The 26,647-nt window shown below is 35.0% G+C and overlaps 2 protein-coding genes across 4 annotated transcripts in view; one reads left to right on the forward strand and one right to left on the reverse strand.

The window, feature by feature from the left end:
- LOC148679658 (uncharacterized) overlaps window positions 1-26,647 on the forward strand; it is a 178,641-nt gene that overhangs the window by 128,082 nt on the left and 23,912 nt on the right. The window lies entirely within an intron of this gene.
- pth2ra (parathyroid hormone 2 receptor a) overlaps window positions 1-26,647 on the reverse strand; it is a 199,880-nt gene that overhangs the window by 87,273 nt on the left and 85,960 nt on the right. For all 3 annotated transcript variants that reach the window (XM_087265949.1, NM_131377.1, XM_087265950.1), the window contains 5 exon segments: window positions 24,756-24,855; window positions 21,403-21,513; window positions 15,875-15,990; window positions 15,693-15,790; window positions 11,834-12,020 (listed from right to left, as the gene is read on the reverse strand). In XM_087265949.1, coding sequence (XP_087122075.1) covers window positions 11,834-12,020; window positions 15,693-15,790; window positions 15,875-15,990; window positions 21,403-21,513; window positions 24,756-24,855 — 612 coding nt within the window.

A 26,647-nucleotide genomic window follows, 5' to 3' on the forward strand; every position in this document is an offset into this window, starting at 1 on the left:
ACCTCAAATGTTTGATAAACAAGAAATGCTATGAAGGTCATATTATTTTCCTGTATAGAGTGGATACTCAAAACCGGCTCACTCACAGTAATCCATTAATTTTGATTCAAAGAAGTGGTGTGTGGGTGGTCAAGTTGTTTACTTTGTGATTAGTCCATCTATTAAGTCAGACCTGTTCAGGCTGATTTGCACATCAGGCATAACCATGAGATACAGTTGTTAGTAAATAAACAGGGAAATAATGAGCCAATCACAGAAAAACTGCCTCTGCTTGTGACTTTTCACCATTGACTGTTAGTCATTGCAAGATTGACCTAAAGCAGGTCATAAAGTCGTATTATAAATGAAGAAAACTTGACACTGTGGTGAAAATGTCAAAAGCCACTCTACATAAAGTCAAAGCCAAAATTATTCACACACCTTAAATCTTTCTCAGAGTATTACAGTTTAATCTATATAGTTTAGGAAATGTTAAAAAAATATATATGAAAGAACTTTACTGTTCAGAGGTAAACTGTCATGTGATGGATTAAGATCAACCAAGAATTATTGAAACATCTTTTAGTATAACATTATTAACATAACTGTCATTACTTTTTTGCCAACATAACTGTCAATGCTTTGATTCATGGTACATAAAAACCTGAAATTCAATATTTGTCCTTATTCTTGTTTATCTGTTTTTTAGTCCAGTTTATTGGGATATACTATGTCAGTGTACTTTATTTTGGTATCCTCACTAACATACATTTGAACTATTAGCCCCCCTTTGATGTATTTATTTTTTAATTTTTTTGCTCTTTTAAATATTTCCTAAATGATGTTTATGGATATAATATTTTTTATCTTCAGGAGAAAGTCTTATTTGTTTTATTTCGGTTAGAATCAAAGCAGTTTTCAATAAAAAAATAAAAATAAATAAACAAATAAATAAAAACATTTTAAGGTCAAAATTATTAGCCCCTTTGAGCTATATATTTTTTGATAGCAACTGATCCCGTTGGGTCAGTTAGCATGTCTGTGTGGAGTTTGCATGTCCTCCCTGTGTTCGTGTGGTATTCCTCCGGGCGGTCGTTTTTTTTCGATAAGGGGCTAATAATTCAGGGGGGCTAATAATTCTGACTTCAACTATAAATAAAGTGTCCTTTACTTATTAGTCAAACAAAATATTTTTTTTTATTTTTGAACACTTTTAGGTTTGACAGTATATAAAATGATGTATAACACACAAATCAGTGTCATTCTGCCACTATGACATTTATGTTTCGAGATATGATTTTTTCCCCTTCATTGTAAGTCTATGCAATGTTTAAACTTGTTTTATGACCTAGCATGGAAAACATTAATTGCCAGTCTGATCACATAGAAAATTAGCAGCACAGCTTTCCTCAACCATCTGCATGATTTGAGTTAGGATTATCGTTGAGCCCAATTGGTGCATGATGAGTTACACACTTTAGTTAAACAGCCAGGATAGGAGTTTGCTAAAATCCCTAACAACAGGACCGATCAATAATAGAATGCCTGATCAAAATCTAGCTTGATCCAATTCCAATTCTAGCATGATTCTCCAAAACTTTCAAAGTTATATATACAGTCACGTAAAAAAGATAGAACACCCTATTATATTCCAATTTAATGGGGTGTACTAACTTTTTCACATGACTGTAATGTATATTCACTGAAAAATAATAATATATAATAAATCTATATGGGTGTCACGGTGGCACAGTGGGTAGAATGATCGCCTCACAGCAAGAAGGTCACTGGTTCGAGCGCTATAGGTGAATTGAATAAGCTAAATTAGCCATAGTATACGAGTGTGAAAGAGAGTGTATGGGTGTTTACCAGTGTTGGGTTGCAGCTGGAAATGCCTCCGCTGTGTAAAACATATGCTGGATAAGTAGGTGGTTTATTGATTGGTGACCCCTGATTAATAAAGGGACTAAGCTGAATGAAAATTAATGAATGAGTGAATAAATCTATATTTAAGTTAGGCAATTATTGGTTTTTATGTGCTTCCCAGTGTTGGGTTGCAGCTGGAAGAACATACAGTATGGATAAGTTGGCGGTTCATTCCGCTGTGGCAACCCCTGATTATTAAAGGGACTAAATCCCTGCTTTTTCTGTTTGTTTTAATACATCAAATAACCATAAATGTAGCATATCATTTCTTGACTCTTCAAAACTTCATCATATTATAAAACTTTATCGTTCATAGATTGAATAAAGTGTTTATAGAAAAACCAGCTATAATTACAGTGTCTTTGCTAACATGAGCACCATATTCTATCCGCAAAGAAAAAGTGTAATAAAAGCACAGCTTATAACTGTGAATGAGTTTTTGGGTTTAAATTGTATTAATTAATAATACACCATTTCAGATCTGCATGCCATGTTAAAAAGGTAATTTGTTAAGGTAAGTAATTCAGTTGAATTCTTTTGCACATCATGCGCCAAAATAACAACATGTATAGAGCCATTGTGGAAGAGAAGAATCAAATTTATCTTCCTCACACATAGCTACTGTTGGCTTTAAGGATTTATAATATAGTGAATATTATAATAAAGATTATAATTTTGTAAAATAACTATACAGATATAGTTCTCAAAGTTAATCATAATATAAAAAGCTGAGTTCAAAGCACAGCTAAAATGATAACGGTTAGAATCACATTCAAAATAGATTTTTTCTTAACTGATGAGCGATAAAAACATTGACAGCCATTCCCACAATCCACTCTTCTTTAAAGTGAAAGACAAGTACTGTTGGTAGCTTTCAGAACACTGCTTCATCAAGTTTTGTAAATCTTCTGTTTAGAAGATAAAACTATACTTAGTGTACAAACATGTATATTATTGCTTATGTTATTTTTTATGATTAGTTATCATTAAGGCCAGACAGAATCTGCAGACATTTTTTGCTATTTCTGCTAAGAATTTTGTACAAAATCTGCGAATATATGTGGAATTATTTTGAGAATATCGTAACTGACAACTTGATATATGAAATAAAAAAATAATAGCTTTTTAACCTTTATTTAATGCTTACAATGCAAGTCCATCTAAATCTACTTATTTGGTAAACAAAGCAAGTCTCTCATATAATATCTCTACTTAAAGACAGAAAATGTTTCCTTACAAACTGTATTGTACATAAATCATATGAAGATTTTACTATTACTATTGTTATATCACAATAATATTAGTGAAACTCATTTAAAAACTGATATTTTTAATTATGGGCTAAAAATCCGCAGAAATCTGAGAATTTCTGTGTAAGCCTAGTTATCATTGATTTTACCATTCTTGTGAACACACCTTATGTCATGTTTAACAGAATGACACAACAAAATACGATATTGGAATGACAAATCTTCCCCTTCCCCTAAGGTTCTATCTGACATTTTTGTCAAAAAAAATATTGAGTTATTGACATATTCTTATTAAATGACAACTTATTTACATTATGGGATGTTTATAGAGCTTGTTTACATTTTAGGACTTTAAAAAAAAAAAATGTAACAAACATACTATTTGCTATGGAATGCAAAAACGTTGAAGCTCAATACCTCAAAATCATTCAGAATGCAGATAGAACCTTATAATTCCAAGGAGAAAAAAAATGGCTAAGTTCTATCTCTTTAATGCTCACTTCTGTTCTTACGTTTTCCCTAGAGAGATGCTTTTGGGGTTGGGACATGTAGCCAGTGAAAGAAGCCACTATTTCGAGCATAGACAATAACAGACACATGAAAGTGGCAGAAACTAGGGGTAACCGTGAGAGCTTCAGCCCTTCTGACAGATGATCAAAGAGGTGCCGCAGGAAAGCAAGGTGTGCAGATTATGTTGTCAATACATCTGGAGGATCTGAATGGCTCACCTGATCAACCACAAACTTTCTGTTCTGTCTGTCTCTGGCTCTCGGAGATCTCTGTCTTCTTTAAACAGTACTGATTGGAAACATATTGTTGGGTGCAGACCCCCACAGTGATGCACTATGGAGGCTTCTATACAAATAAAAATGCTACAGAAGACCTAAGCCCCCTAAGGAGAGTACTTTTGGAAGAAATCGACCTGAGTCAATTGAAAATTTGTTTAAGGACTGCGTGAACAATTTCCTAATCTTATCGCTTGACACTAAACACTAAACTGAACTTTTTACTTTATTTTTGCTTTAATAGTTAACAAAAAGAACTTCTAATGGCTCAAATGGTACCCATTAATTTCTGTGTCCAATGCCAGAACTTTATTTTAAGAATCGTACTAAGGATGCACAATATATCATTTCAGCATCGATAACGCTCCTCTGCAATTGTACAGTTTATTTTTTATTTTGTTTATTTATTTCAGAATCTACAATGTTGAATCTAAATTATGGCTGAGCAGCTTCACGACAGCAGCCATATTGCGCCAGACCGCAAACCATACACTAGCTGACTGGTGGACAGAAGATAGAGTGATGAAGCCAATTATGATATGGGGATGGTGGGAGGCCATAATGGAGGCCAGTGAGCAAATTTGGCCAGGATGCTGGGGTTAAACCCCCTATTCTTTTCCAAAGGACATCCTAGAATTTTTAATGACCACAGAGGGTCAGGATTCAAGTTGGTTCGATACCTTATGTTTTTGCTGGATCAGGTATCGGCCACCTGGAACCGATCCAAATTTAATTTTGCGTGTGTGCAATATTCTGTGGTTATAAGCCAACTATGCCATGAAGGTAGCCTATTATAAGGGACTTGAAAGTTGTAATGTATCCCGACTATATTCCAGATGTTCTGAAGCCATTCTACAGTTTAATGTGAAGCATTATCTTAGGTCAAATTTATATTCAGTTCAGTGCTTCCCACCACCGGGCCTGTTAATCATTCTCCATTCATTCACAATCAAAACGGCATGTCGCGTTCATGACAACACGAAAAACCTTCTCTAAGACTATTTGTTACTATTACTAAAAATAATCAGTAGAGAAATGCATTTAGTTTAGCATTAAATGGGTTCATTTTGACCTGCAACAAGGAGTTGCTGTTTCTAAATAACATTTTGCTGTGTCTGTTAGATCAGCAGATCGCATTCGCAACACTGGAATTAGGGCTGGGCGATTTTTCCGATTTTTTCGATTAATTCGAATTTACGTTTTAAGACGATTTAATTTTGAATGAAATCGAGAAATTTTTAATATATATATTTAATACATTATAATGGCACCAATGCGCTTGGGTTCACTCTCTGTATGAAGCAGGAAGCACACCAGAAGCACCTCTCGGCGACGCGCCGCACAGCACCACGCCATGGATTTTAGAATTCTAAACCAATTTCTATACACACACCGGCGCCGCCCAGCCACGATTCACGAAGCAGTTCATATTTCAGCCGGCCCACAGAGCGCCATCTAATTAGTTTCATGTTAAATATCATGTGAATGTGCGCGTTTTGTGTGTGATAGTTTAAACTTTCATGTTCGCGCCGTGTCACGGCTCTTCCTGTGTGCGACCTGCTTGACTGCCTGTTAAAGCGTTAAGTTATGTAGGATTTTACTTGTTGCACATCTGTGTGGATTGTCAAGACATTCCCTCATCAAGTCGATAAACTCGGTCTCAACATGTATGAAGGACGTAAAAACCTGCCATGTGAAAAACCGCACCGATCTTTTGGTTTGAACACGAGTAGACGTGAGGGACTGTAGCAGTGAAAATGAAAGTACCCGCCCCCCATGACGTCATTTAGCGGACCTAGTTGAAAACCAGACATATCAGCCAGCATAATAGAGAGTGGAGCAAAGCGCATCAAATGATCTGTATTTAAAAAGGGGAAAAATTTTTTTTTTGATTAAATATATTATTTTATATTAGACACAAATCTGGTGCTTGTATTTGCTCCTACTATACGTCCACAAGTTCACACATTGGGTTAAATTAGGCTTTACAGTTTCCATGTTCAGTCCTTTTTCTTGCACTGTATCTTTTTAAGAAAAAGGCAGCAGCATTACAACCTGTCATTCAATCAGAAGACAAAGTCAAAGCCGAGCTGACAGCCAATCTTTCCTAGGCTCAGCGAAATTAGCAAAAATCCCTCTGTATTCCTGCAACTGCAATATTTACACAAATATTTCTTATTCAAATCTTCAGCAACGCTATTTAACTGGTGAATTTGTTTTACATTTATTTACACCTTGACCGATTTTTGTATGACATGGCCATTAAAAATACAATGTTCCTTAACCAGATGGTTTTTCAAATTACTTAAAAACAGAATCTTACTTCAGTCATGTTGTTGTAATGTTTTGAGAAGACTAGTGACACAATAAAAAAAAAAATCGAAATCGAAATCGTGAATCGGTCAAACTTTATAAAAAACCTAGATTTTTTTTTTTTTTGCTAAATCGCCCAGCCCTAACTGGACTTAGAAAAGGCTCAATAATACATTGGACAGATTCTCAACAGACTGATTTATTCCGTTTGTGCTGCTGTTTTCAAAAGTGTCCGCAGATACCAGAGGTCAGACAGTTTAGTTTAGTCTGCGTCAAACCTGCAAGAAAGTATCAGGATTTGCTAAAGGCTGGTTATATTACCAACGATTACAGTCAATAGTGGTAGTCTATTAAAGATTTCAAAGAAAAATCTTAATAGTAAAAAAGGAACCATAAGCTAAACCACAACAGATCAATTTCATAACGAATGCTCAAATAATGAAGCCTTGTTTACAGCAAACATCATGTTTTAGTTAAATCCTGTCATCTGTCATATACAGTAGGTATATAGGTCTGTTATTTTACTAAAGAAGATATTATTTGAGTTTATCCCCAGAACTACAGAAACTGTATTATGCTTACTTAAAAAAACAGCAAAGTACTGGGATCGGATCTGTATTGGTCGTTAATTTGGTATCAGAACTTTGGTATCAGGATCCATGGTTTCTACTACATTCATTCTTCCATGATGAAGTGCCACACCGAAATAAATTCCCCTATGGCTACATCAAAGCTTCTCATTCAAAACATTCAGTCGTTGTTGTTTTTTAATAGCGGGTTATAATCACACCAAAACATATTAAAAGGTAAGTGAATTATAACAGAGCAAACTTTTCTGTATTCATAGTAGTGTTGTGCGTTGTTTCTTTAACCCTTTAAAGTGACATGCTGACTGACTGACTGACTGACTGACTGACTGACTGACTGACAGACTGACTGACTGACTGACTGACTGACTGACTGACAAACACAACGTAGCTTTCAGTTATGATGAACACAGTTTATATAATTACACTTTAAGACAAAGGTCTATGGTTCTTCATACGATGGAGTTTATAACTGTTTCACTTTACTTAAGGAAGCATTAATGCCGCTCTGTAGGTCTATTGGAGACATTCATAAATATTTCTAGCAAATCTAATAAATGTTGGAGACATAATTGTTACATAAACGGACTAAATCACACTTCAGCAGGGTTCATTGAGAGCGCACAAGATATTTTGCACTTGAGCAGCATATATTTGAAAGGGCGCAAGAAGTTTTGTGCACAAACAGGAAATCGGCACGCAAGCTAAGAGCTCGTATTACATAAATATGATCTTGACTTGTAATATTGCTCTCACGACACTTGTCATTGAAATAACGCCATATGTAGTTGGTAGATCTATGTAAAAGGCCTGCCGCCACAGCTGGAAAAAATTTTAAAGGAACACTGGGATCAGTTCCAAAAAAAGGTATCGGTGCATCCCTATTTTAATGTATCATCCAAAAGACGGATATTGTACGAAAGTGTGTAAAATGCCCTTCTATTCAAAAAATGAATATAATATAATATAATATAATATAATATATAAACAACTACTTTTTACATGCATGAAGGACAGAAAAAGAATGACAAGCAAGCCTGTTCACAATTATTGTCCCTAAAAACACATATAAATATTCGCCTCTAAACAAGTTCTGCTGTCATGCTGTTCTGCTACAGAAAAACTAAGGACAGGAAATATCCTGCAGGTTTCTCAAAACGTGAAATCTTAGAGTAATAGCCACCTATTGGTATGACTGTTTGGTGCACTGATCTATAGAAAACGCAGCGCGCTACATTTAGTTACATCATATTATAGGTAAACAAACAGATCAAAGCCTAGTATGTCTGTCTTTGATCTCTGCAGACACATTGTTTGCACCTAACATAAACACTGCAGCTATGGATGCTAAACAACTGGCTGAATAATCCTCCCCTTGAATGTTGGATCCATTGCTTTTATCTTCTGCATTGCAGCTGTTTGAATAAAAAGCTGAGGGCCAAGTCAACGGGAGTTTCCACTGTTGCACTGTTTCTGCAATGAGCACCAATACAGTTTGAGTCTGAGCGTAGGTGGGAATGGATAAGCATTTCCTTCCCTAAAGACAGCAAACGGGGACAAGTGAGCTTTTTTTTAACCGTTATGCATAGATTGTTGAGGCTGGCCGTGTGGTGGGCGAAGAGCATAATGAAACACTCAGACAAGCTGTGAGCAAGCTTTAGGGTGGAGATTGGAGATGCTATGAAACAAAAGCCCTCCAGTACATGCTGCAAAAGATGAGATTGAGCACTTCTTGCAATACAATAACCTTTCACTTCTATCTTTGGCATTTTGTTCCACAATTTCAGCCAAACCAAGTGTCATGATGGGGCACGACCTTGCGCTGGCATTAAAATATTTATTCTCCACCGTAATCAGATTTGGAGTCAGACCTTACACAGATGTCACTTCACTCTGGACCCAACTTGACCTCTTTCAATTTCCTCTCCTCCAGACTTATTTAACAATTCGCTGTGCCTCTATGCAGTCTTCAAGCTGTTATGATATTCTACAATGATTATTGTTCCTGGCTAGTCATGAGTTACTAATTCAAATGGCACATTTCGCACATGGCATGATTAGTGTATGGAAAAGAAAGCAGATTATTTAGGAGAGTCTTCCATATGTGTTAATCATCTATTACATCTGTTACATCTGTCTATTCATCTGTCCATCTCAGCCATCTAATCCATAACTATAATGGCATCTATTCATTCATATTACTGTCTGTCTGTCTATCCTAAAACTATAACTTCATCAATTCATTTAAATGTCTGTCTGTCCGTCTGTCCGTCCATCCATCGATCTATCTAATCGATTACTATAACATCATCGATTCATTCAGGCTTTTCTGTCTATCTGTATTTCTGACTGTCTATCTATCTATAAATCTATCTATGAATCTATCTATCTATCCATCTTTCTATCTATGACTGTGTATCTGTCTGTCTGCATGTTGAAATCTGTACAGGGTCCTTTCTTCATTAAAAATCATATACATAATAAAAAAACAGCACACTTTTTAAAAACTGCAGGAGAAAATCAATTTCTATTAACTTTTTTTTAAAATACCAATTTCTGGGATTAATTTTCACCTTCTTTGCCTTTCAATGATCTTGCATGACATTGCTTTTTAAAATTGTAGTCATGAAGAATAGGTTGGGAATTACCAGACTCCCCACAATATGATATTATTATGATACTTATGTCATGATACATTACGAAATTTAAAATATACTGTGAAATTCTGCAATATGTTGCAATGCGTTTATACATTTGTTTTAAAAAAACAGAAACATTTCTTGCTTAACTCCGTTCAGTTGTATTGCTGCAGTGTAATATGGGATTGGCAAGCAGACAAATAGATCAACACTTTGTTTATGTCTTAAAGTTGTATGCACCTTTCTGCGATGCCACCATCTCTAGCCTACTGCATGCTGGAACCCAAAAAAACAAAAAACAAACCACCCAAACTACTGCAGAGGACTGCAAATAGTATAGTAAAAACCTGACAAAATATCGATATTGGTTTCCATGTTTTGATACAGTATTGCTTCAGAAAATATTGCAAAACTGTCGGCGCAATAGCCTAGTGGTTAGTGCGCTGACATATGGTGCAATAGCACGTGAGGGCGTCGCGAGTTCGAATCCCGGCTCGACGACATTTCCCTACCCTACCCCCTCTCTCTCTCCCACTTTGCTTCCTATCTCAATGTCTAAAACTTGACAGGTGAGCAAATATAAGCTTGTATTTAATAAAACAAATATAAATATGCTTATATATAATAAAAAAAAATAAAAATAAAATAAAATAAAATAAAAACTGCTAATAATAATATTATTCAAAAGCAAATTGTCATGAATAAACTGAAAAAGCCTCCCGAGATAAAAAAGGCATGAAAGTATTTTTTTATATTTATGTAGGCTAGAAAATAATGTTTTGTAACACTTTAATCCTTTATATTTATATCCTTTATATATCCTTATTACATCCTATATATATCCTTAATATTTTAATTCTTTTTCATATGTAAAGATATTTGTGTATTGGTGTACATCCTGTGTCAAAACGACTTTTGCGCCAAGATGAACCTAGCAAACAACAATAGCGTCACGACTTGCGCCACATTGCACCGGGTGTATGATAGGGCCCTTAATTGCTTGTTAATGGCTTAAGCCTTTAAATGCACAATGGTTGAACATGTGGTCATAATACTTAGTCAAAATGCCTTTTTCTATACATTTTTATTAGACTTTATTTTCCAAATCTGTCTGCAATTGGTATATTTCCCCCAGGTGAATCTTGACTTTTTCTAATGAAGGTGCATCTCGAAGGAGATTGTCCTCGTTCTTATTTCTACTTTTGTTTAGTTTTTCTTTTGTGCTACACAATGCTGTCTTTTTCTTTCAGTATCACAATAACAAGATCTGTCAACAAATTACAGTACAAAAAAAAAGAATTGTCATAGTTCACATTAGAACACCACCCCATCGTAGATTGTTGTATTGAAATCATGACTAAGTAATTTAACTGTCTTATCCACACACAATGGCACAAAGATTTGTCAAGACAGCACTGACACGCTCATTGATAGAGAAATTTAGTTTTGAACTAAGGCTTTTGACCAAGAAACTGGGTTTTGCAGGTAATCTATGGTGTTTTGTTATCTGCATGCATTGTTTTGAGAAATGCACTGTTTTGTAAATGTCAATTATGATCAGAGAAATGCACCAAAGTCAATGAAAAAATATGTAATATAAAAAAATTAAAAAACTTTTCACCAAGACTTTTTTTTCCAACTAAAAGAAACACTCAGCTTAATAGGCACAGCTCGCCTAGAGTTAAACAGATTTTTATCATATCTGAATCCATTTAATCAATTTCTGGGTCTGGCAGGAGCATTTTTAGCTTAGCTTAGCATAGATAATGGAACCGGATTAGACTATTAGCATCTTGTTAAAAAATAATCAAAGACTTTAAATAATCTTTTCTATTTAAAGTTTGACTCTACTGTAGTTACATTGTGCACTAAGACCAATGAAAAATGAAAATTCTAGACCAGTATGATTAAGAAACTAAACTCTCATTTCAGCATAATAATCAATTAACTTTGCTGCCATACCTTGGCTGCAGCAGGCGAGTGTTTTTATTATTATTATTCTGTGTAGTACTGTTCAAATAGACACAGTTCCGGATCTACACCACAGCAAACATTATGTTTTGAATCGTCTCTCACAAATGTCTCCATGGTTTCGTGCAAGAAGGTGGTTACATTGATTATGTTGTAAGAAGTTGATTAAAATAACTATTTGTAGAGACAAATTATCATTAAATTTATCTATCCACCAATCCATCTGTTTCAAATTTGTCACAGCTCAAAGAAAATATTTGGAAAAGCATCCTAATGATAACTACATTACTAAGACACAATATAATACAAATATCCATTGCCTACTCTTAACATAGGCCACATAAGATACTTGATAAATATTTCATTTTAAAAGATTGACTCACATACTGTGAAGTGTCCACTGGTGCCACATCCACAGCATTGGTGAAGTTATTCATGAGCACAGCATCAAATTCCTGCAGCCCGGCGCTAGTGTGCACCACGTGATCCTTCACAAAGATGCTGGCGGCACGCAGCATAAAGGAAACAAACAGGTGCATGTGAATGTAGTTCCTGGTGCAGTGGAGTCGTCTGAAGACACACAGAAATACACAGTACACTGATTAAGTCAGAGTATGAAAATTACGGCAGACTCTGAGATAATGTGCCTTTGGGAGAAATAAGGAAATGTTTAGTTCATCCTGAAAACTGCACTAATATCATTTAAACATACTGCTAAAAGGTTGCTAATGAAGATAAAATGTTTAGTGACACTGTAGTTTATGATCACAGACTAATTGGACACCACTTAATTTGCGATGTACTGTATTTATATGTAGTGAACACATTCGCTTTCAACCTGTTCTCTACTGTGCGCATCCCTCTCATCTTTTATTGTCACCAGGGACACACACAGCCTGAATGCAATACCAATACACTCAGTGACCATCTGTTCACAAAAAAAGCCCAAGTCTGATGCATAACATAACAATTAATTATACAATGTTTGTACATTTATGACTTTAGTGAATGTGAGGATCATCACAATGATCACTGAAATATTATATTATATTATATTATATTATATTATATTATATTATATTATATTATATTATATTATATTATATTATATTATATTATATTATATTATATTATATTATATTGTCACACTTTATTTTGATGGTTTGTTTGTTGAATTTAAGTTACATTGTATCTATATGGGAACTAATTCTCATTAGATTGGAAGTTTACTGTTAGGTTGGGGTTACGGTTGGGGTTAGGGTTAGTGTAAGTTGACATGTACTTGCAAAGTTTCTTATAGTCAGTTATATTTCGCAGCATTATCAACAGATATTAAGCAGTCTACTAAATCTCAAATGGACCATCAAAATAAAGTGTTACTTATTATATTACATTATGATGCCAAATCAAAAGTTGGGACAGTATAGACTATAGAAATAAAAAAAAGTAGTGATTCTTAAATTTACTTTGAATTGTATTTCATTGCAGACAATACAACAAACATCATTTAATGTGTGTGTGTGTGTGTGTTTTGTTTTTTGTTTTTTTTAAATTAACACATATTCCAATTTTGGTTTTTGCAACACATTTCAAAAAAAGTTTTTGAGGGCTAGTAATTAGGTAAATTGGTTACACAATGTGTTTTTAAACAGGTGATGTCAACAGGTCTTAGATTAAATATTTATGTAATTACAGCGAAATCACTAAACCATACAGTATTTGTCTTCACCAAAGAAAAGCAATGATGATATTTTTCTTGCTTGGTATTAGAAAAATAAAAGATTCTTTCAAAACAGCAGCTATGACATGCTCTGTGTGAATACTGTGGATGAGATCAGATAAACTGTGAAGAAAGAATCACACCCAGACTGCAGTATGACTGTATTCTTATGCACTTTGAAGTGTCTAATGCAGTGGACTGACTACATCAGTGCCTGACAAAATACACCTATCAACACATTTTCTCCTAAGGTAACATTTTAAAAGTGTCTGCTTTTGTTGTCTTGAAGTACAGGAGTCAAGGCTACTCTCAAAACATAGTGCTGTTTCTGACACATATGGTGAGAAAAACACAGAAGACCTTAGTTCTGTGTAAGGCTCATTCACTTTCAAGACTTAAAAAAAACAGCTAAATGTTGAATATTATATTATATTATATTATATTATATTATATTATATTATATTATATTATATTATATTATATTATATTATATTATATTATGTAATTTGCAACAACACTAAAAAGTCTCAGAAACTTTATAAAAAGCTCCAGACCGCAGACATACTCGCAACTTACACTTAAAGCTGCTTTCCTGTTCTACTTTGCCGGAATTTATCCAATAGCGTCTCTGCAACAAAGTGATGTCATGCCCACACGTTGCTGTTTCTGTGTGTAAACTATATAGAATAATTAATCACGCCTTGACATTAACACCCACCAGCCCGCCAAATGCGAGTTTAAATTTTTTAAACTGCCAGAGCAGCCTTGTCTCTAAAGATTAGAATGTTAGTTTAATATTGTTTGACAATATGTGTGCAAATGTGATATTAGAAACTGAGAAGCAGTACGACTGATAACTTTTCGCACAAGCAAAAAAGAGAGCAGGGACCGATCATTTCTCTTTGAACCCACAGTCCTGCTGCTTTCAAGGGCTCCAGATTTCCTGTAAGCAGCAGTGGTTGCCGCTTTCGCTTTTACCATTCTTTGAACAGATTATTAATGGGCTTCCTAGTGATAGGTTGCATCTGCTGCGTAAAAAATGTCCTGGATAAATTTTATGGTTTATTCTGCTGTGGCGACCCCAGATTAATAAAGGGACTAGGCCGAAAAGAAAATGAATAAATGAACATTAACAGTGTGCACGTGATTATCCATTCACTACCGCACACAAAATGTTTTTCTGCTTTTTACTGATTGCAGTTATTTTAGTTAATACAGTTTAATTGTCATCCTTTACAATAACATTGCTTTAATAGGAGATTAACTCTTCATTTATTTATAGTTACCTAATGACCTAGGACCTTTAGCCTGGAAACACTACTGTGTATAGTTTTAGATAAATGAGAATTATTATTTTTAAATGTCAATTGGTTTGTAACTAATATTTTTGTTGAATAAAAAAGTGTATTTATACAGCTATATTTAGCTTGTGTTGACATATTTATTTTGTATTTGTGGCAAGAAAATAATTAGTTTAGTATGGCCAGAGAAAAAAAATCCTTAGTGCTGAGTCCTAAAATGTCATGTGACATGTTTTAAAAAAGTTAAGGAGGCATGAGAACATTACACATCAATTAAGTAAAGTAATTTTAGCATTCAAAAGTCAAATTCATGCATATAAAATTTATTTTCCCAACAACAAAATTTTCGCTAGTAAAAAAGGCAAGTGACTAGAAACGTTGAAAACCTACTATCACTACAGCCAAACTACCGCCACAGTGGCTGGTGATTAAAAAAGTTAATGTCAAGCCCTGTATATATAATGTATATATAATGATAAAAATAATGGATTAATTTACTAATTTGTTTACCCTTTTTATTTATTTTTTAATGAAGCAATGGAAAATGATCATGTTTTCATAGCCTGTAAAAAAGTATGGCAAGTAAATTTCACCAGGTATTGAAGGTGAAGGTGTTCATAATAAGTATTTTATTTATATATGTTAGGTGGAAAATGCACATCAGGAGATACCTTATAACTATTCTGCTTGAAAAGTCTAGACTTTTGTTATTTTAAAAATAAAATGGTAGGATATAAATTTACAACAACAACAAGCATAAAAGAACCAGGGAAAAATAACATTTTCAATTCCACACCTTTCTCATGTAAGATGCTGTGCGTAGCTACAAACATGCATACATTCTGAACACCGTCCCGCTCATTATTTATCTCAAATCACAGATACATTTTCAATCAAGGACTTTGTGTTTCTTTCAGTGGTCTATATTTACCTAAAAATAAAATAAAAATGTGACTAGTCACTTCCTTTACTCTGTGTGAATATTGGCAGGTTCCAGTGAATGGCATGTTCTCATTGAACTCAAAACATGTTCAATGAGCTGCTAATGGAACACAGAGAGAGAAAACACGACTGTATCACATTTATAAAACTACATTTTGATAGAAATAGAAATACAATATTGGAGTTTGGTGTGCAAGAGCACTATCTGAGGCATCAGTTAAACTCTTTTTCTTAGGGTTTATAAGATAAGGTACATCAAACAGACAGTCCGTTCCTCACCTGAAATATCCGATAATAAAGATGGCCACTAGAAGAGAGCTGAAAGAAACTGCATAGCCGACTGTGTACATGATGTGCAGCCGTTCAAAAAAGACCTGCTGTGAGGACAAAGAGTTTTGTGAGTCAAGCCACTGGAAGGCCATATAGGTCCTATGAAGAGCTCTGATGGTAATCTAGCTTACTCTTTTTTTGTTGGGCTCTGGGGATTTGATGCATTCAGTGTAGTTGACCCAGGTCTTGTTTGAGCTCTCTGCCAGCACCCAGGAGCCATTAGAGTCACACCTCCTGTATGCATGTGCTGGAAGAATGAAAAAGATTTCAGAGGCTTTGATCAGAGGTATAGCAAGTCTAGCAAACCAGAAAGTGCACACAGTACGCTAGCCATTATGAAAATTTACCAAAAAAAAAAAAAAAAAAAAGCTAACAAAAAAACATGGCTATTGTACAGTAGTTGCAAGCCACAAATTAAACAAGACATGCAGTGGGTAAACTTAAACAATCTACTGAAACAACCTGATTAATACACTTTAACTATAATAAACAACTATAACAAAACCATTGTTAAGCATTCAGTATTTTCTCTTTAATAATGAGTCAAAATTGTGAGATTTGTGACTGTGAGATACAGTTGAAGTCATAATTATTAGAAGCACTGAATTATTAGCCCCCTTTTTATTTTTTTCCCCACTTTCTGTTTAACAGAGAGATTTTTTAGCACATTTCTAAACATAATAGTTTTGTTAACTCATTTCTAATAATGATTTATTTTCTGATTTATTTTATCTTTGCCATGATGACAATAAATAATATTTGACAAGATATTTTTCAAGACACTTCTATACATTTAGCAGCTTAACTAGGTTTACTAGGTTAACTAGGCGGTAGAGCTGCACAATTAATTATTAAAAGATTGTGATCTCGATTCGACCCCCTAGTCGATCTAAATCCAGCATTTCTATGATTCTGCAAATCATATTTTCAAGTTCAGGAGAGAAGAAAAAGCAGCTACACGAGTCTTTTCATTGTTTCACATACGTTGCTCAGTGACATTGACACCTTCAAATGATGTTGAGTGAGTTCCTGCATCCGGGACACGTGCGCGTCTACTTTAGTGAACAGAACCTGCATATGTTGCGAGTAACAGGTAATACAGTTGTAAATAATATTCTGTTTGTGGCACAGAGTAATCGTTTGAGAGCCGCGCGCAAAGTATGAACAAGCACTTAGCAGTTAAAATGAAACCGAAAGTGTGCACTTCATTTAAATGATCATATCGCATTTTAAAGTTATGAATACGGCAAGCATTTGATATGTTTTTTCTTTCATAGCGAACCCACAGCTGTGCATGAAAATAAATGTTTAAAATGTCAGTATAACTACTCTAGCCTATATATTGTTGAATATAATCTGATAATGGCAAATGTCTGATTTTACCAGTGAATAAATTTGTCTAATATGACAGATTGCAAGCATATATCTCAAACATAATAATTCAACATCATAATTAGTATAAGTAGAATAGAATTATTTATAGAAACCAGTAGACCTACACATAATATTATTATCGATCTTATGCCATATGTTTGTTTTTACCATACCTTTATTTTACATCCACAGAATCGTGAGAAAATCGTGATCTTTATTTTAAGCAAAAAAATCGCGATTCTCATTTTAGCCACAATCGTGCAGCTCTACTAGGTGGGTTAGGATAATTAGGCAAGTTATTGTATAACAGAAATAAGCTCATTTTATGAATATTAATAATCAACAATAACGGTTTATTTTTAATCATTAATATTCCGGCTTAAGCTTCAGTCAATTTGGTCAAACAAACATATGATTGTATATGATCATGCTCGCGCGACCGAGCGGATTCCCAGATTATGAATATTAATTATCAACAATAACGAATTATTATTAATCATTAATTTTCCGGATCAATTTATTGTTAATTTGACCAAACAAACACAAAGAGAGTGGCCACTCTTCCGAGCGGACACGGTAATCTATTCATTTAGAAAAAGGGAATTTAATTGCTACTTCTTGTGAAGTAGATTAATCATTCAAAAGTTTTAAACAACTTATAATAGCTAGGCAGGGGAATCTGTATTTCAGTGAAATTTTCTCGAGAGGCAAACAATACAATTCATTTGATTATAATGGAATTTATTGACTAGTCAGACAAATGACAAACAAACGCACAAACATACATTAAACACGGAACAAAGGTAAACCACGTGGAGATATCGGGTCTATATAACGTGTAACAACAAAGAGAAATAGCAAAGCGAGGAAATAAAGATTTCAGGTAAAAGAGTGACAAAACTTTCAGTTCCACACGCACCATTAAGGACCACCAAGATTATAAAAAACACCTTTTTGATAAAAGGGGCACAGCTTATTCGCATAACTTAAAATACCTGGGCTTTCATGTCTGGAGGTCTCTCTCTTTATTCGGGTCTCTTCCTGATGAAACTCCTTTTGATGTCCTTCTTGATGCGTGGAGTTTGTAATGCAGTTCGGACGAACACGATCGCAAACTTTAAACTGAGTTTACTTTGCCGGAAAATAAAGAAAGCGTGGCGGGAAAACTCCATGCGGCTTAGAAGAGCCGCGTGGCCCAAGGGGCCACCTTTTGATGGGTTCTTTGTTCGGACGTTCTCTAGGATGTTTGGGGAGAAGTCTGGTTATACCTGCGGGTCATGTGACAACCCGTTCAGCATTCTGACCAATGATTTCAGGACAAAGTTTGGGCGCGAATCCTTTCTTTGTCTCGAGGTTGCTCGTGTGCAAATTTGAGTGTCTGCCCAAAGCATCCGGACAGGCATTTAATACAGGGATTTAAAGAATAAAGCAATGCGAGTTATGATCTTGCTCTATGCATCATGTGTTGTAAAATGTCAGCAGAAACCTATCGGTACCAAACATGGGGGGTTTAAAAGTACATCAACATAATTGTTCATATCCTTACATTATTTATGATTTAAAAAGGCCTAAAAGAAACAGGCATACAGGTTATAAGAGAGGTTACACAGGTAAGAAAAGTCAGAAATGAGATACAAAGTTTACAAAACATAACACTTTAGTTTTGTGCTGGTCCAGGATTTTTGAGTTCATTTTCTTTCTGTCGGAACAGCCTTGTGGGTGTGTGTGTGTGTGTGTGTGTGTGTGTGTGTGTGTGTGTGTGTGTGTGTGTGTGTGTGTGTGTTTGTGTGTGTGTGTGTGTGTGTGTGTGTGTGTGTGTGTGTGTGTGTGTGTGTGTGTGTGTGTGTGTGTGTGTGTGTTTGTGTGTGTGTGTGTATTTGGGCAGGAATGTCTTTGAAGTTCCAGGCTTATCTCTCCAGTCTCCCTAGATTATTTAAGCTGTCACAAAAATCCAGACTTCTTGGAGCCAGGAGTCGTAAAATCCATGCGAAATACTCCGTGATAAAATCAACAAGTAATTTTATCTTTGGACTGTACGCTACAATTGTATAATGATGGTTGGATCTGTAGACTATAGAAAAAATGTATAGCTTAAAGGAGCTTAAAATGACCTTAAAATGATTTTTAAAAACTTTAAAGCGGCTTTTATTCTAGCCGAAATAAAACAAATAAGACTTTCTCCAGAAGAAAAAATCCGACAAACTGTGAAAATTTCCTTGCTCTGTTGCACATCATTAGGGAAATGTTTAAAAAAGAAAAAAAATTCAAAGGGGGGCTTATAATTCTGACTTCAACTGTATGCGCAGCTTCCTAAAAAGAGTTTAAATTAGACCTTAATCTAGATTAGTAAATAATGGCTTGAAAGTTGCTTTCTGAAACACAGCATATATTGCTAACACCTAGACTAATATAAACTTGATTCATTTAAAACCATAAATGAGAACTTGCTGGGTTGTGGTTGTCTATAAAACTTTAGAGTTTTATGCAGTCAAGAAACTTATTACAATGGCAGCTGAAAAGAAAGTGTGGTCAAAAAGCTTTTATGAACATGAGGAACAGTTTCAATATTTCCTGTTATTGAATATAGACTGCACACAGCAGCTGTTGAATCAAAGAAAAGAGATATCTGGAAATCAATTTAACCCTTTGACACATATAAACAATGAGTACAATGAGAATGATGAAAAACTGGTGTTATGGCCCACTGTCTGTGCTACTGTAGCTCTCTCTGTCTCTCTTGCTCTTGCTCTTTCTTAAGCTGTCATTTCTTAGGGCTGCCAGTTTAGAGATTGTGGGTTTCCAGTTGCCGCTTTTGTTTCTCTTCCCCCTTTAATACAACCATTTATTTTAGTTTTTTTATCTTGTATATATTTTGGTGTTATACTTTATTCATCTTGTAAATAAATACACTTATTTTGGCATAATTGGTTGTTTGCTCCATTACCACCACCTTTCATAAAGGGTTCATAAAATTTTAAATGTTACGGTAACCCTAGCATTTTCATCTTAAATAATCGTAACAACTGGAAAGATGAGCTTTGTTTTCTTGATACCCCCTGATACAGGCTTAATCAATCACCTTTAAAGGGAATTGTGTGAACAAGTACACTCTTAGAAAAAAGTACACAGGCTGTCTCTGGGGCAGTACCCTTTCAAAAGGTACCATGTGTACACTGTTGTGCCTAAGGCCCTGGCCCCTGTCCATACAAACTCACAACCACAATTTTTTTTATACATGTTAGGCAATTCGTCCACACAAAAATGTAGTAGCAAGTGACTGAAACTGAAATTATCTGAAAACTCTGGGTGACAATTTTTCTAAACTCTGGGTACTGTGTGGTTGTGTAGAGACTACAACTGGAGTTTTTGCCTCAAAACATCAGTGTGTGCACTATTTTCTTCTTTCTAACTGGCCAACAGGGGTTGGGTTTACATCAAATGCAGCTATTTGTACCTAAAAGTTCCATAATGATACCATAATATTATTTATGATAATTTATTATATTATACTTTGATATGCACAGTGGCTCGGTGGGTAGCACTGTTTCCTCACAGGAAGAAGGTCACTGATTTGAGACCCAGCTGGGTCAGTTGGCATTTCTGTGTTTGACATGTTCTCCCCATGTATGCATGGGTTTCTTCTGGGTGCTCCCCCACAGTCCAAAGACATGTGCTATAGATGAATTTTAAATTAGCCTTAGTAAATGAGAGTGTATGGCTGTTTCTCAGTATTGGGTTGCATCTGGATGGGCATCCACTGTTTAAAACATATGCTGGATAAGTTGGCGATTCATTCCAGTGTGGTGACCCCTGATGAATAAAGGGACTAAGCCAAAGTAAAATTAATGAATGAATGTTATACATTATGCATGTAAAAGATGTTTAAATGGGCAACTTCTGCTTGCAAGGGTGGGTCTAGCTTGTAATAAACGTTGGTCTTTATAGGTCCTCGTAATCTATGTGCCCTCCAAATGACATTAGCCTGAAATTAAACAGGTGTCCTGGTAGGCTGAATTTAAGAGTCAAATTAGTCCTAAAGTAGCTTTAGTGTTCCTCCAGGAAATCAGTTTATTAAATTTTTAACTAGTCTAAGAGTCTAAGAGTATTATTTCTGTTAATTAGGTTTAAAGAGCCATTTTTGTCTAGAACTATGCCTAATCTGGGTTCAGCAAACCACATTACAAAGATTGCCAATCAAAACTGCAAAATGTATATTCTGCAATTCTAACATTTGTCTGAGTTTATAGGTTTTCTTCTTCTTTACAATTCTGACTTTTTTTTTTACCTGCATGGTTGAAGTCATAGATGTATCCAGGGCAGGGTGTCTTGGTCAGCGTCCCAGGGAAGCCTTGTGGCCAACATATCAGACCATCCCACTCTGGGACACACACACCAACTAAGAGCAGAACAAAACAGAGGCGTCAATTAACAACTTCAGATGTGACCAGCAAAATCCTCCAGTCTTGCAGAATAACATGGCACCACACAAGCGTCTCACACATTTTCATTCCTTCCTGGTAATTACAGTAGATCCAGCAGGATGATAAACATGAAATGAGACACTGCCACAATGATTCATTCATGCTTTCCTTTGGATAGTAGCTGCTCAATAAAAAAATCTGTTAGAAATATTGCTCAGTGTCATTTGTACACCTTTGGGTGATTTTTTTTGTGTTGTGTGGATATTGGATTCTGTCCAACTGGCATGAGCGCCTACGTGTTTAACCCACACTGGCACATCATGAAGAAATGTTGTGAAAGAAACGATACATGCAGTATGTGTGTTTAATTCAATTATAAATGCTGAACTTGTACTGATTGAAAATCAATGTGCTTTTCTTTCTCGAACTAAAACAGTTTATGGCCATAAAAATGACTGAAATTATTTTTGTTGAAATAAAAAGATGAGGAAAAATGATAAAATTTTTGTCAGGCAGCTGAACAGATTCAATATATCAGCAGTGGTTTAAACAGAGTGTGTCCAGCAGTCACAGATTTGATCCAACATCAGATCGCAGAGGTAATGAAGCGTTCAGTTTGAAAACATTAGACCATGAAGTGCTTTCAAACCGTTCATCCGGAATAATTCAGAAAAAGTCCTGTGCTGTTCTGTAATTTGCTCTCCTTGTTTTCTTTTGTGGCATATTCAAGATTAACAGAAATGTAAAATTGAATCCATTTGTTAAAAAGAAATTCATGAAAAATGTGCACCCGATGGCCCCACTTTTGAGTAGACTTTTATTTTTAAATTGGGAACTGAAGGCTGAAGGTCAAGCTAAACCTTAAGAGCACCTCGACATGCCAACAGGCTTGCTTCAATAATTAATACAACCTCCTGCTAGTCAGAACATGTAGTGTTACAATCCACTGTGGTATTTGTGCATTTCTACATTTTGAGAGACACTGCAGTTCAGAGTTGTAGTCACATTAATTATGTTTCCACAAAAGTGCATTGGCACTGCTCTCACTTTCAAATCTGATATTGTAGGTATGATAAAGAATTTAACCTGCTGAAAAATATTTGCCCTCATGTAAAATAATGACAGCAAAATCCCTGTTAAAAACTTCTGCAATTGAAAATTCATCTAACAAAATTAAATGTGGTGACAAATTAGGTTAATGACCAATAACTCTTTGATATAAATTACAACAGCCATGGGAACAGAGGAAAGCTTTTGTAACCATTTTTACAACACTGAGTGATAAGTTTGTTAAAGGTAAAAGTGGAGACCCAGGTGGCTTTAATACACAATTAAAGAATGTTTTTCCATTATTTATAGATTTTACACTGATGTATATATTACAATTTTAAAAATTAAAGCAATTAAACATTTACAAAACTAAAATGAAGAAACAAATTAATTCATTAACAACTGGAAAAGAATATTTGATCGGTTTACAACATACTGATGGCCTGTTTTTCAAAGATTAATTGGTGATAATGGTCAGAGTCCAGAAGCTAGCCAGACAGTAATGTGTGTTTTTTGGAATAGGCTAAATAAAAAAACATCAGTATTCTTTAGTAAGTGTATTCTTTTTTTTTTTTTTTTTTTGCTTTTATTCTTATCATAATAAAAATGTATATTTGTAGAGCAAGCCATGTTCTGTTGTCATTAATACTTGAACAAACTTTAATAGGCAAAACCGAAATATGAACAAAAGCAAGTGATGTATCAAAGTTTGATTTAAAATATCTTGAATGGTTATAAAAAAAACCTTTATAAACATTACAATAATTTATAAAAATAAAAAAACAATTAAGTTTATAAATCTTTAATAAAATTAATGATATGACATAGTTCTGGATACTTCCTACTTCTTTGTTTATCTGTCTAATTTTATGATGGGTTTCTATTGACCGCCCTTTGTCGTTTTAAAGAGTATCACAAGGGCGAACGTGTCAAGTATAAAAAGCCTTGTCCGCTTTGTGAGGTGCACGCGCAGTCAGCAGAGGTCCATGCGCGGCGTCAGGTAAAAGTATAAAAATAGCTTTGCGAGTGCATCAAAATGTTATTTATTGTGCCCAAATGGTTTAAATTCCCTTGAAATCTTACAATCACAGCTCTTAAAATAAAAATAAAAATCCTCCAGGCCTTTAAATAAAATTTTTCCAAAATTTTATAACATTTTAAAACAGATCATATTGTGTTAACCCTAACATAATATTGCAAATCCTGTGATTTGACTATTGCAGACTCGCATAATACGACATCAAGGCAGAAACAATATATTGTGTGTAATATTAAAATACAATTAATCTTAAAGCTTTAAACTTTATAATTTCTTGTGCCTGAACACTTTAACCTCTTGAAATGCTCACATAGACACAGGCCTTAAAAACAAAGATAATATTATGTTTGACTCTATAATTATTATCTATGTGAAGATGATCAACTATAATCCAGACTCCACATTGCAGATCCTGTAATTTTACTATTACAGATGAGCAGATTGTGACATAGCAATACTGAAACAATATATCATGCAGTCCTAGAAGTAGTTTTTTTTTTTTTAAGCCAAAGGGAGCTGTTAGTTGAAGCTGTTAATAAATTTGTCCCTAAATGCACTCTGTACAATGGAAAGCAATCATTGCACTCATGTCCTTCACACACTGTTTCCTTGTACAAAGCATAATTATTTTATCTCCCTAAATTACGCTTAATCCTGTAACCTGTGACGTAAGGATAAAAGAGAACCAGGAGTGAGCCAAATTAATATTTTTTTGAGCTGCCAGGTCACCACTAATAAAACTGCCAGGAAAAGTGAGTCACAACCTGTTTTTTTCTCTCTCTCTCTTCACATGTTCAGCCATGACAAGTTTACAATGAAGCTAAATGAATCAACAAACTGCCGTACCTCACCAAGAGATGCAGCTAACAAAGGTCTTGAAGGAGGCTCATTAGCTGTCCGTTTCAGTTTACTTCATTTACCTCTACAAGCCTCATTTATGGGAGGGAGCTGACTCATTCAAGCTTCACGGAAAACATGTTTTGGCAGAGGTGAAGATGGTCATACTTTTGGTGAATGCTCTAGGTTATCTTTAGTTGCTGTGCGGCAATAGGAATGAAGCAGAAAACTAAAAAGGCCACTTAATTAAAAGCCGTTTGAAAGAAGCATTCAGGAGAAAATGATGCCTACCTGCAGGGTCATCGCTGGAGACCTTTTGGAGGCACTGCAGCTTTGCATCCAGCAGCATTTGTACCTGTTCTTCAGCTGTAATCTCGCCATCTTCACCAGCCTATCAAAAACAAAAAAGAACTCAATTTTTGCTTCTTTGTTTTGTAATAGATCTTCTAAAAGACTTCAGAGCGCTTTGTTTAAGGGTGTCATTTGCATTTACAAGACACATTTGGCATCAGTTAAAGGAATAGACCACCAAGAATAGAAAAACAGCTTTTAATAGACTTCATGCAAGATGTATGACAGGGCTCCAAATTGTGGATAAATGGTGACCTTTTTTCCACCAGTGTAACAAACATATGTAAGAGGTTGTTCTAGTCCTACTAACAATTTACTGAACAGTTAAAGGAACATGCTGCAAAATATCATTGTTCCTGCAACCACTTTGCTGCCTTAGGCAAGATTGTACCTGGCACCATAACCATGATTGCTTGTTCTCAGTTTATCTTGCTTTTTCCCTTCTTTTAATTTTTTATGGTTATTTGTGCCTGAATAAGTTCTGTTTTGTGGTTTAGTGTTTTGCTGCTGTGATACTGTGTCACGGTTCATCAAGAAAAAAACAACAACAAGGTGAATCCAATTGCAAGTGTTTAATGACCAATCGTCATAAATCAAAAGGGTGCAAATAGAGCTAGGGATGGCTGACGTGAAACTGATGTTTCGACACAGTGTCGAGATATGAAAGCGCAAGTGTTTCGAAACACTGCACTGAAGCATTATCCAAACACCCAGGTCACGTGACTAAAGTGTTTCGAAACAACTGGGGCCTCATGTACGAAAACTTGCGTTGAAATTAGGGCTGTGCAATTAATCGAAAATCCGAGATTGGTTTAATTTTTGGCTTCTAACGATTATGAAAAACCATGAATTGAGATAAACGATCATTGCATCATATACCTCCCCCTTTCCAGTTGAACACATTTGTTGCTCTTAAAAGCACGAAAGACCGCATGCTTATGTGTGTGTGCGGTGCGCACACACAGTCAGAAGCATGTGGTCTGCATTCGGTCTCATTCTCACACTGAGACGACCAAAGCGCAGACATCTAAAGTCATCTTAACGTGATCGCTTTAATGGTCAAATAGGTGTCAAAAGCAGTGTTTAGTGATTATTCATATTAACCCTCATTTGTGTAATAAAGTAGTTGAGAATCAAACACGTGAAATCAAAAACACGTGAAAGAGAAACCATTAAAGTGACAGCGCGCAATTCCTGCTGCCGCCTGTTTTAATTATTAAATAAACAACAAGGAGAAAATTTTTGCAGCTAAAGTAAAAGTGTTTTTCTTATGGTGAAGATGCTTAAAGGACAGTTTGTTTCATATTTTTATTATATTGTATTTATTTCTCTTTCCTTTGCAGGGTGGAAAATAAGTGTACATATGCAGTTGAAGTCAGAATTATGAGCCCTCCTGAATATTAGCAACCCTTTTCCTCCCCAATTTCTTTTTAATGGAACAAAATAAAACAAATAAGCCTTTCTCCAGAAGAAAAAATATTAGAGGAAATACTGTTAAAATTTCTTGCTCTGTTAAACATGATTTGGGAAATAATTAATTTTAAAAAATTCTCAGGAGAGCTAATAAGTTTGACTTCAACTGATAATCGTTTTGAATAATTGTGATAACAATTATGACCAAAATAATCGTGATTATGATTTTTCCCAAAATTAAGCAGCCCTAGTTGAAATCATACTAAAACATTTTTGCTGCTAACCCTTGCAGTAAAAAATGTAGATGTATGAAACACTGGGTACGCCGAATCCGATGCATATTCTCTTTGTATTCTGAATTAACGTGAAGCTGAGTATGTGCACGAGCGCAAAACCCCTCCCTGCCTCCTCCATTGGAA

Source organism: Danio rerio, chromosome 9 (genome assembly GCF_052040795.2).
Source record: "Danio rerio strain M-AB ecotype USA chromosome 9, GRCz13ab, whole genome shotgun sequence".
Classification (NCBI taxonomy): domain Eukaryota; kingdom Metazoa; phylum Chordata; class Actinopteri; order Cypriniformes; family Danionidae; genus Danio; species Danio rerio.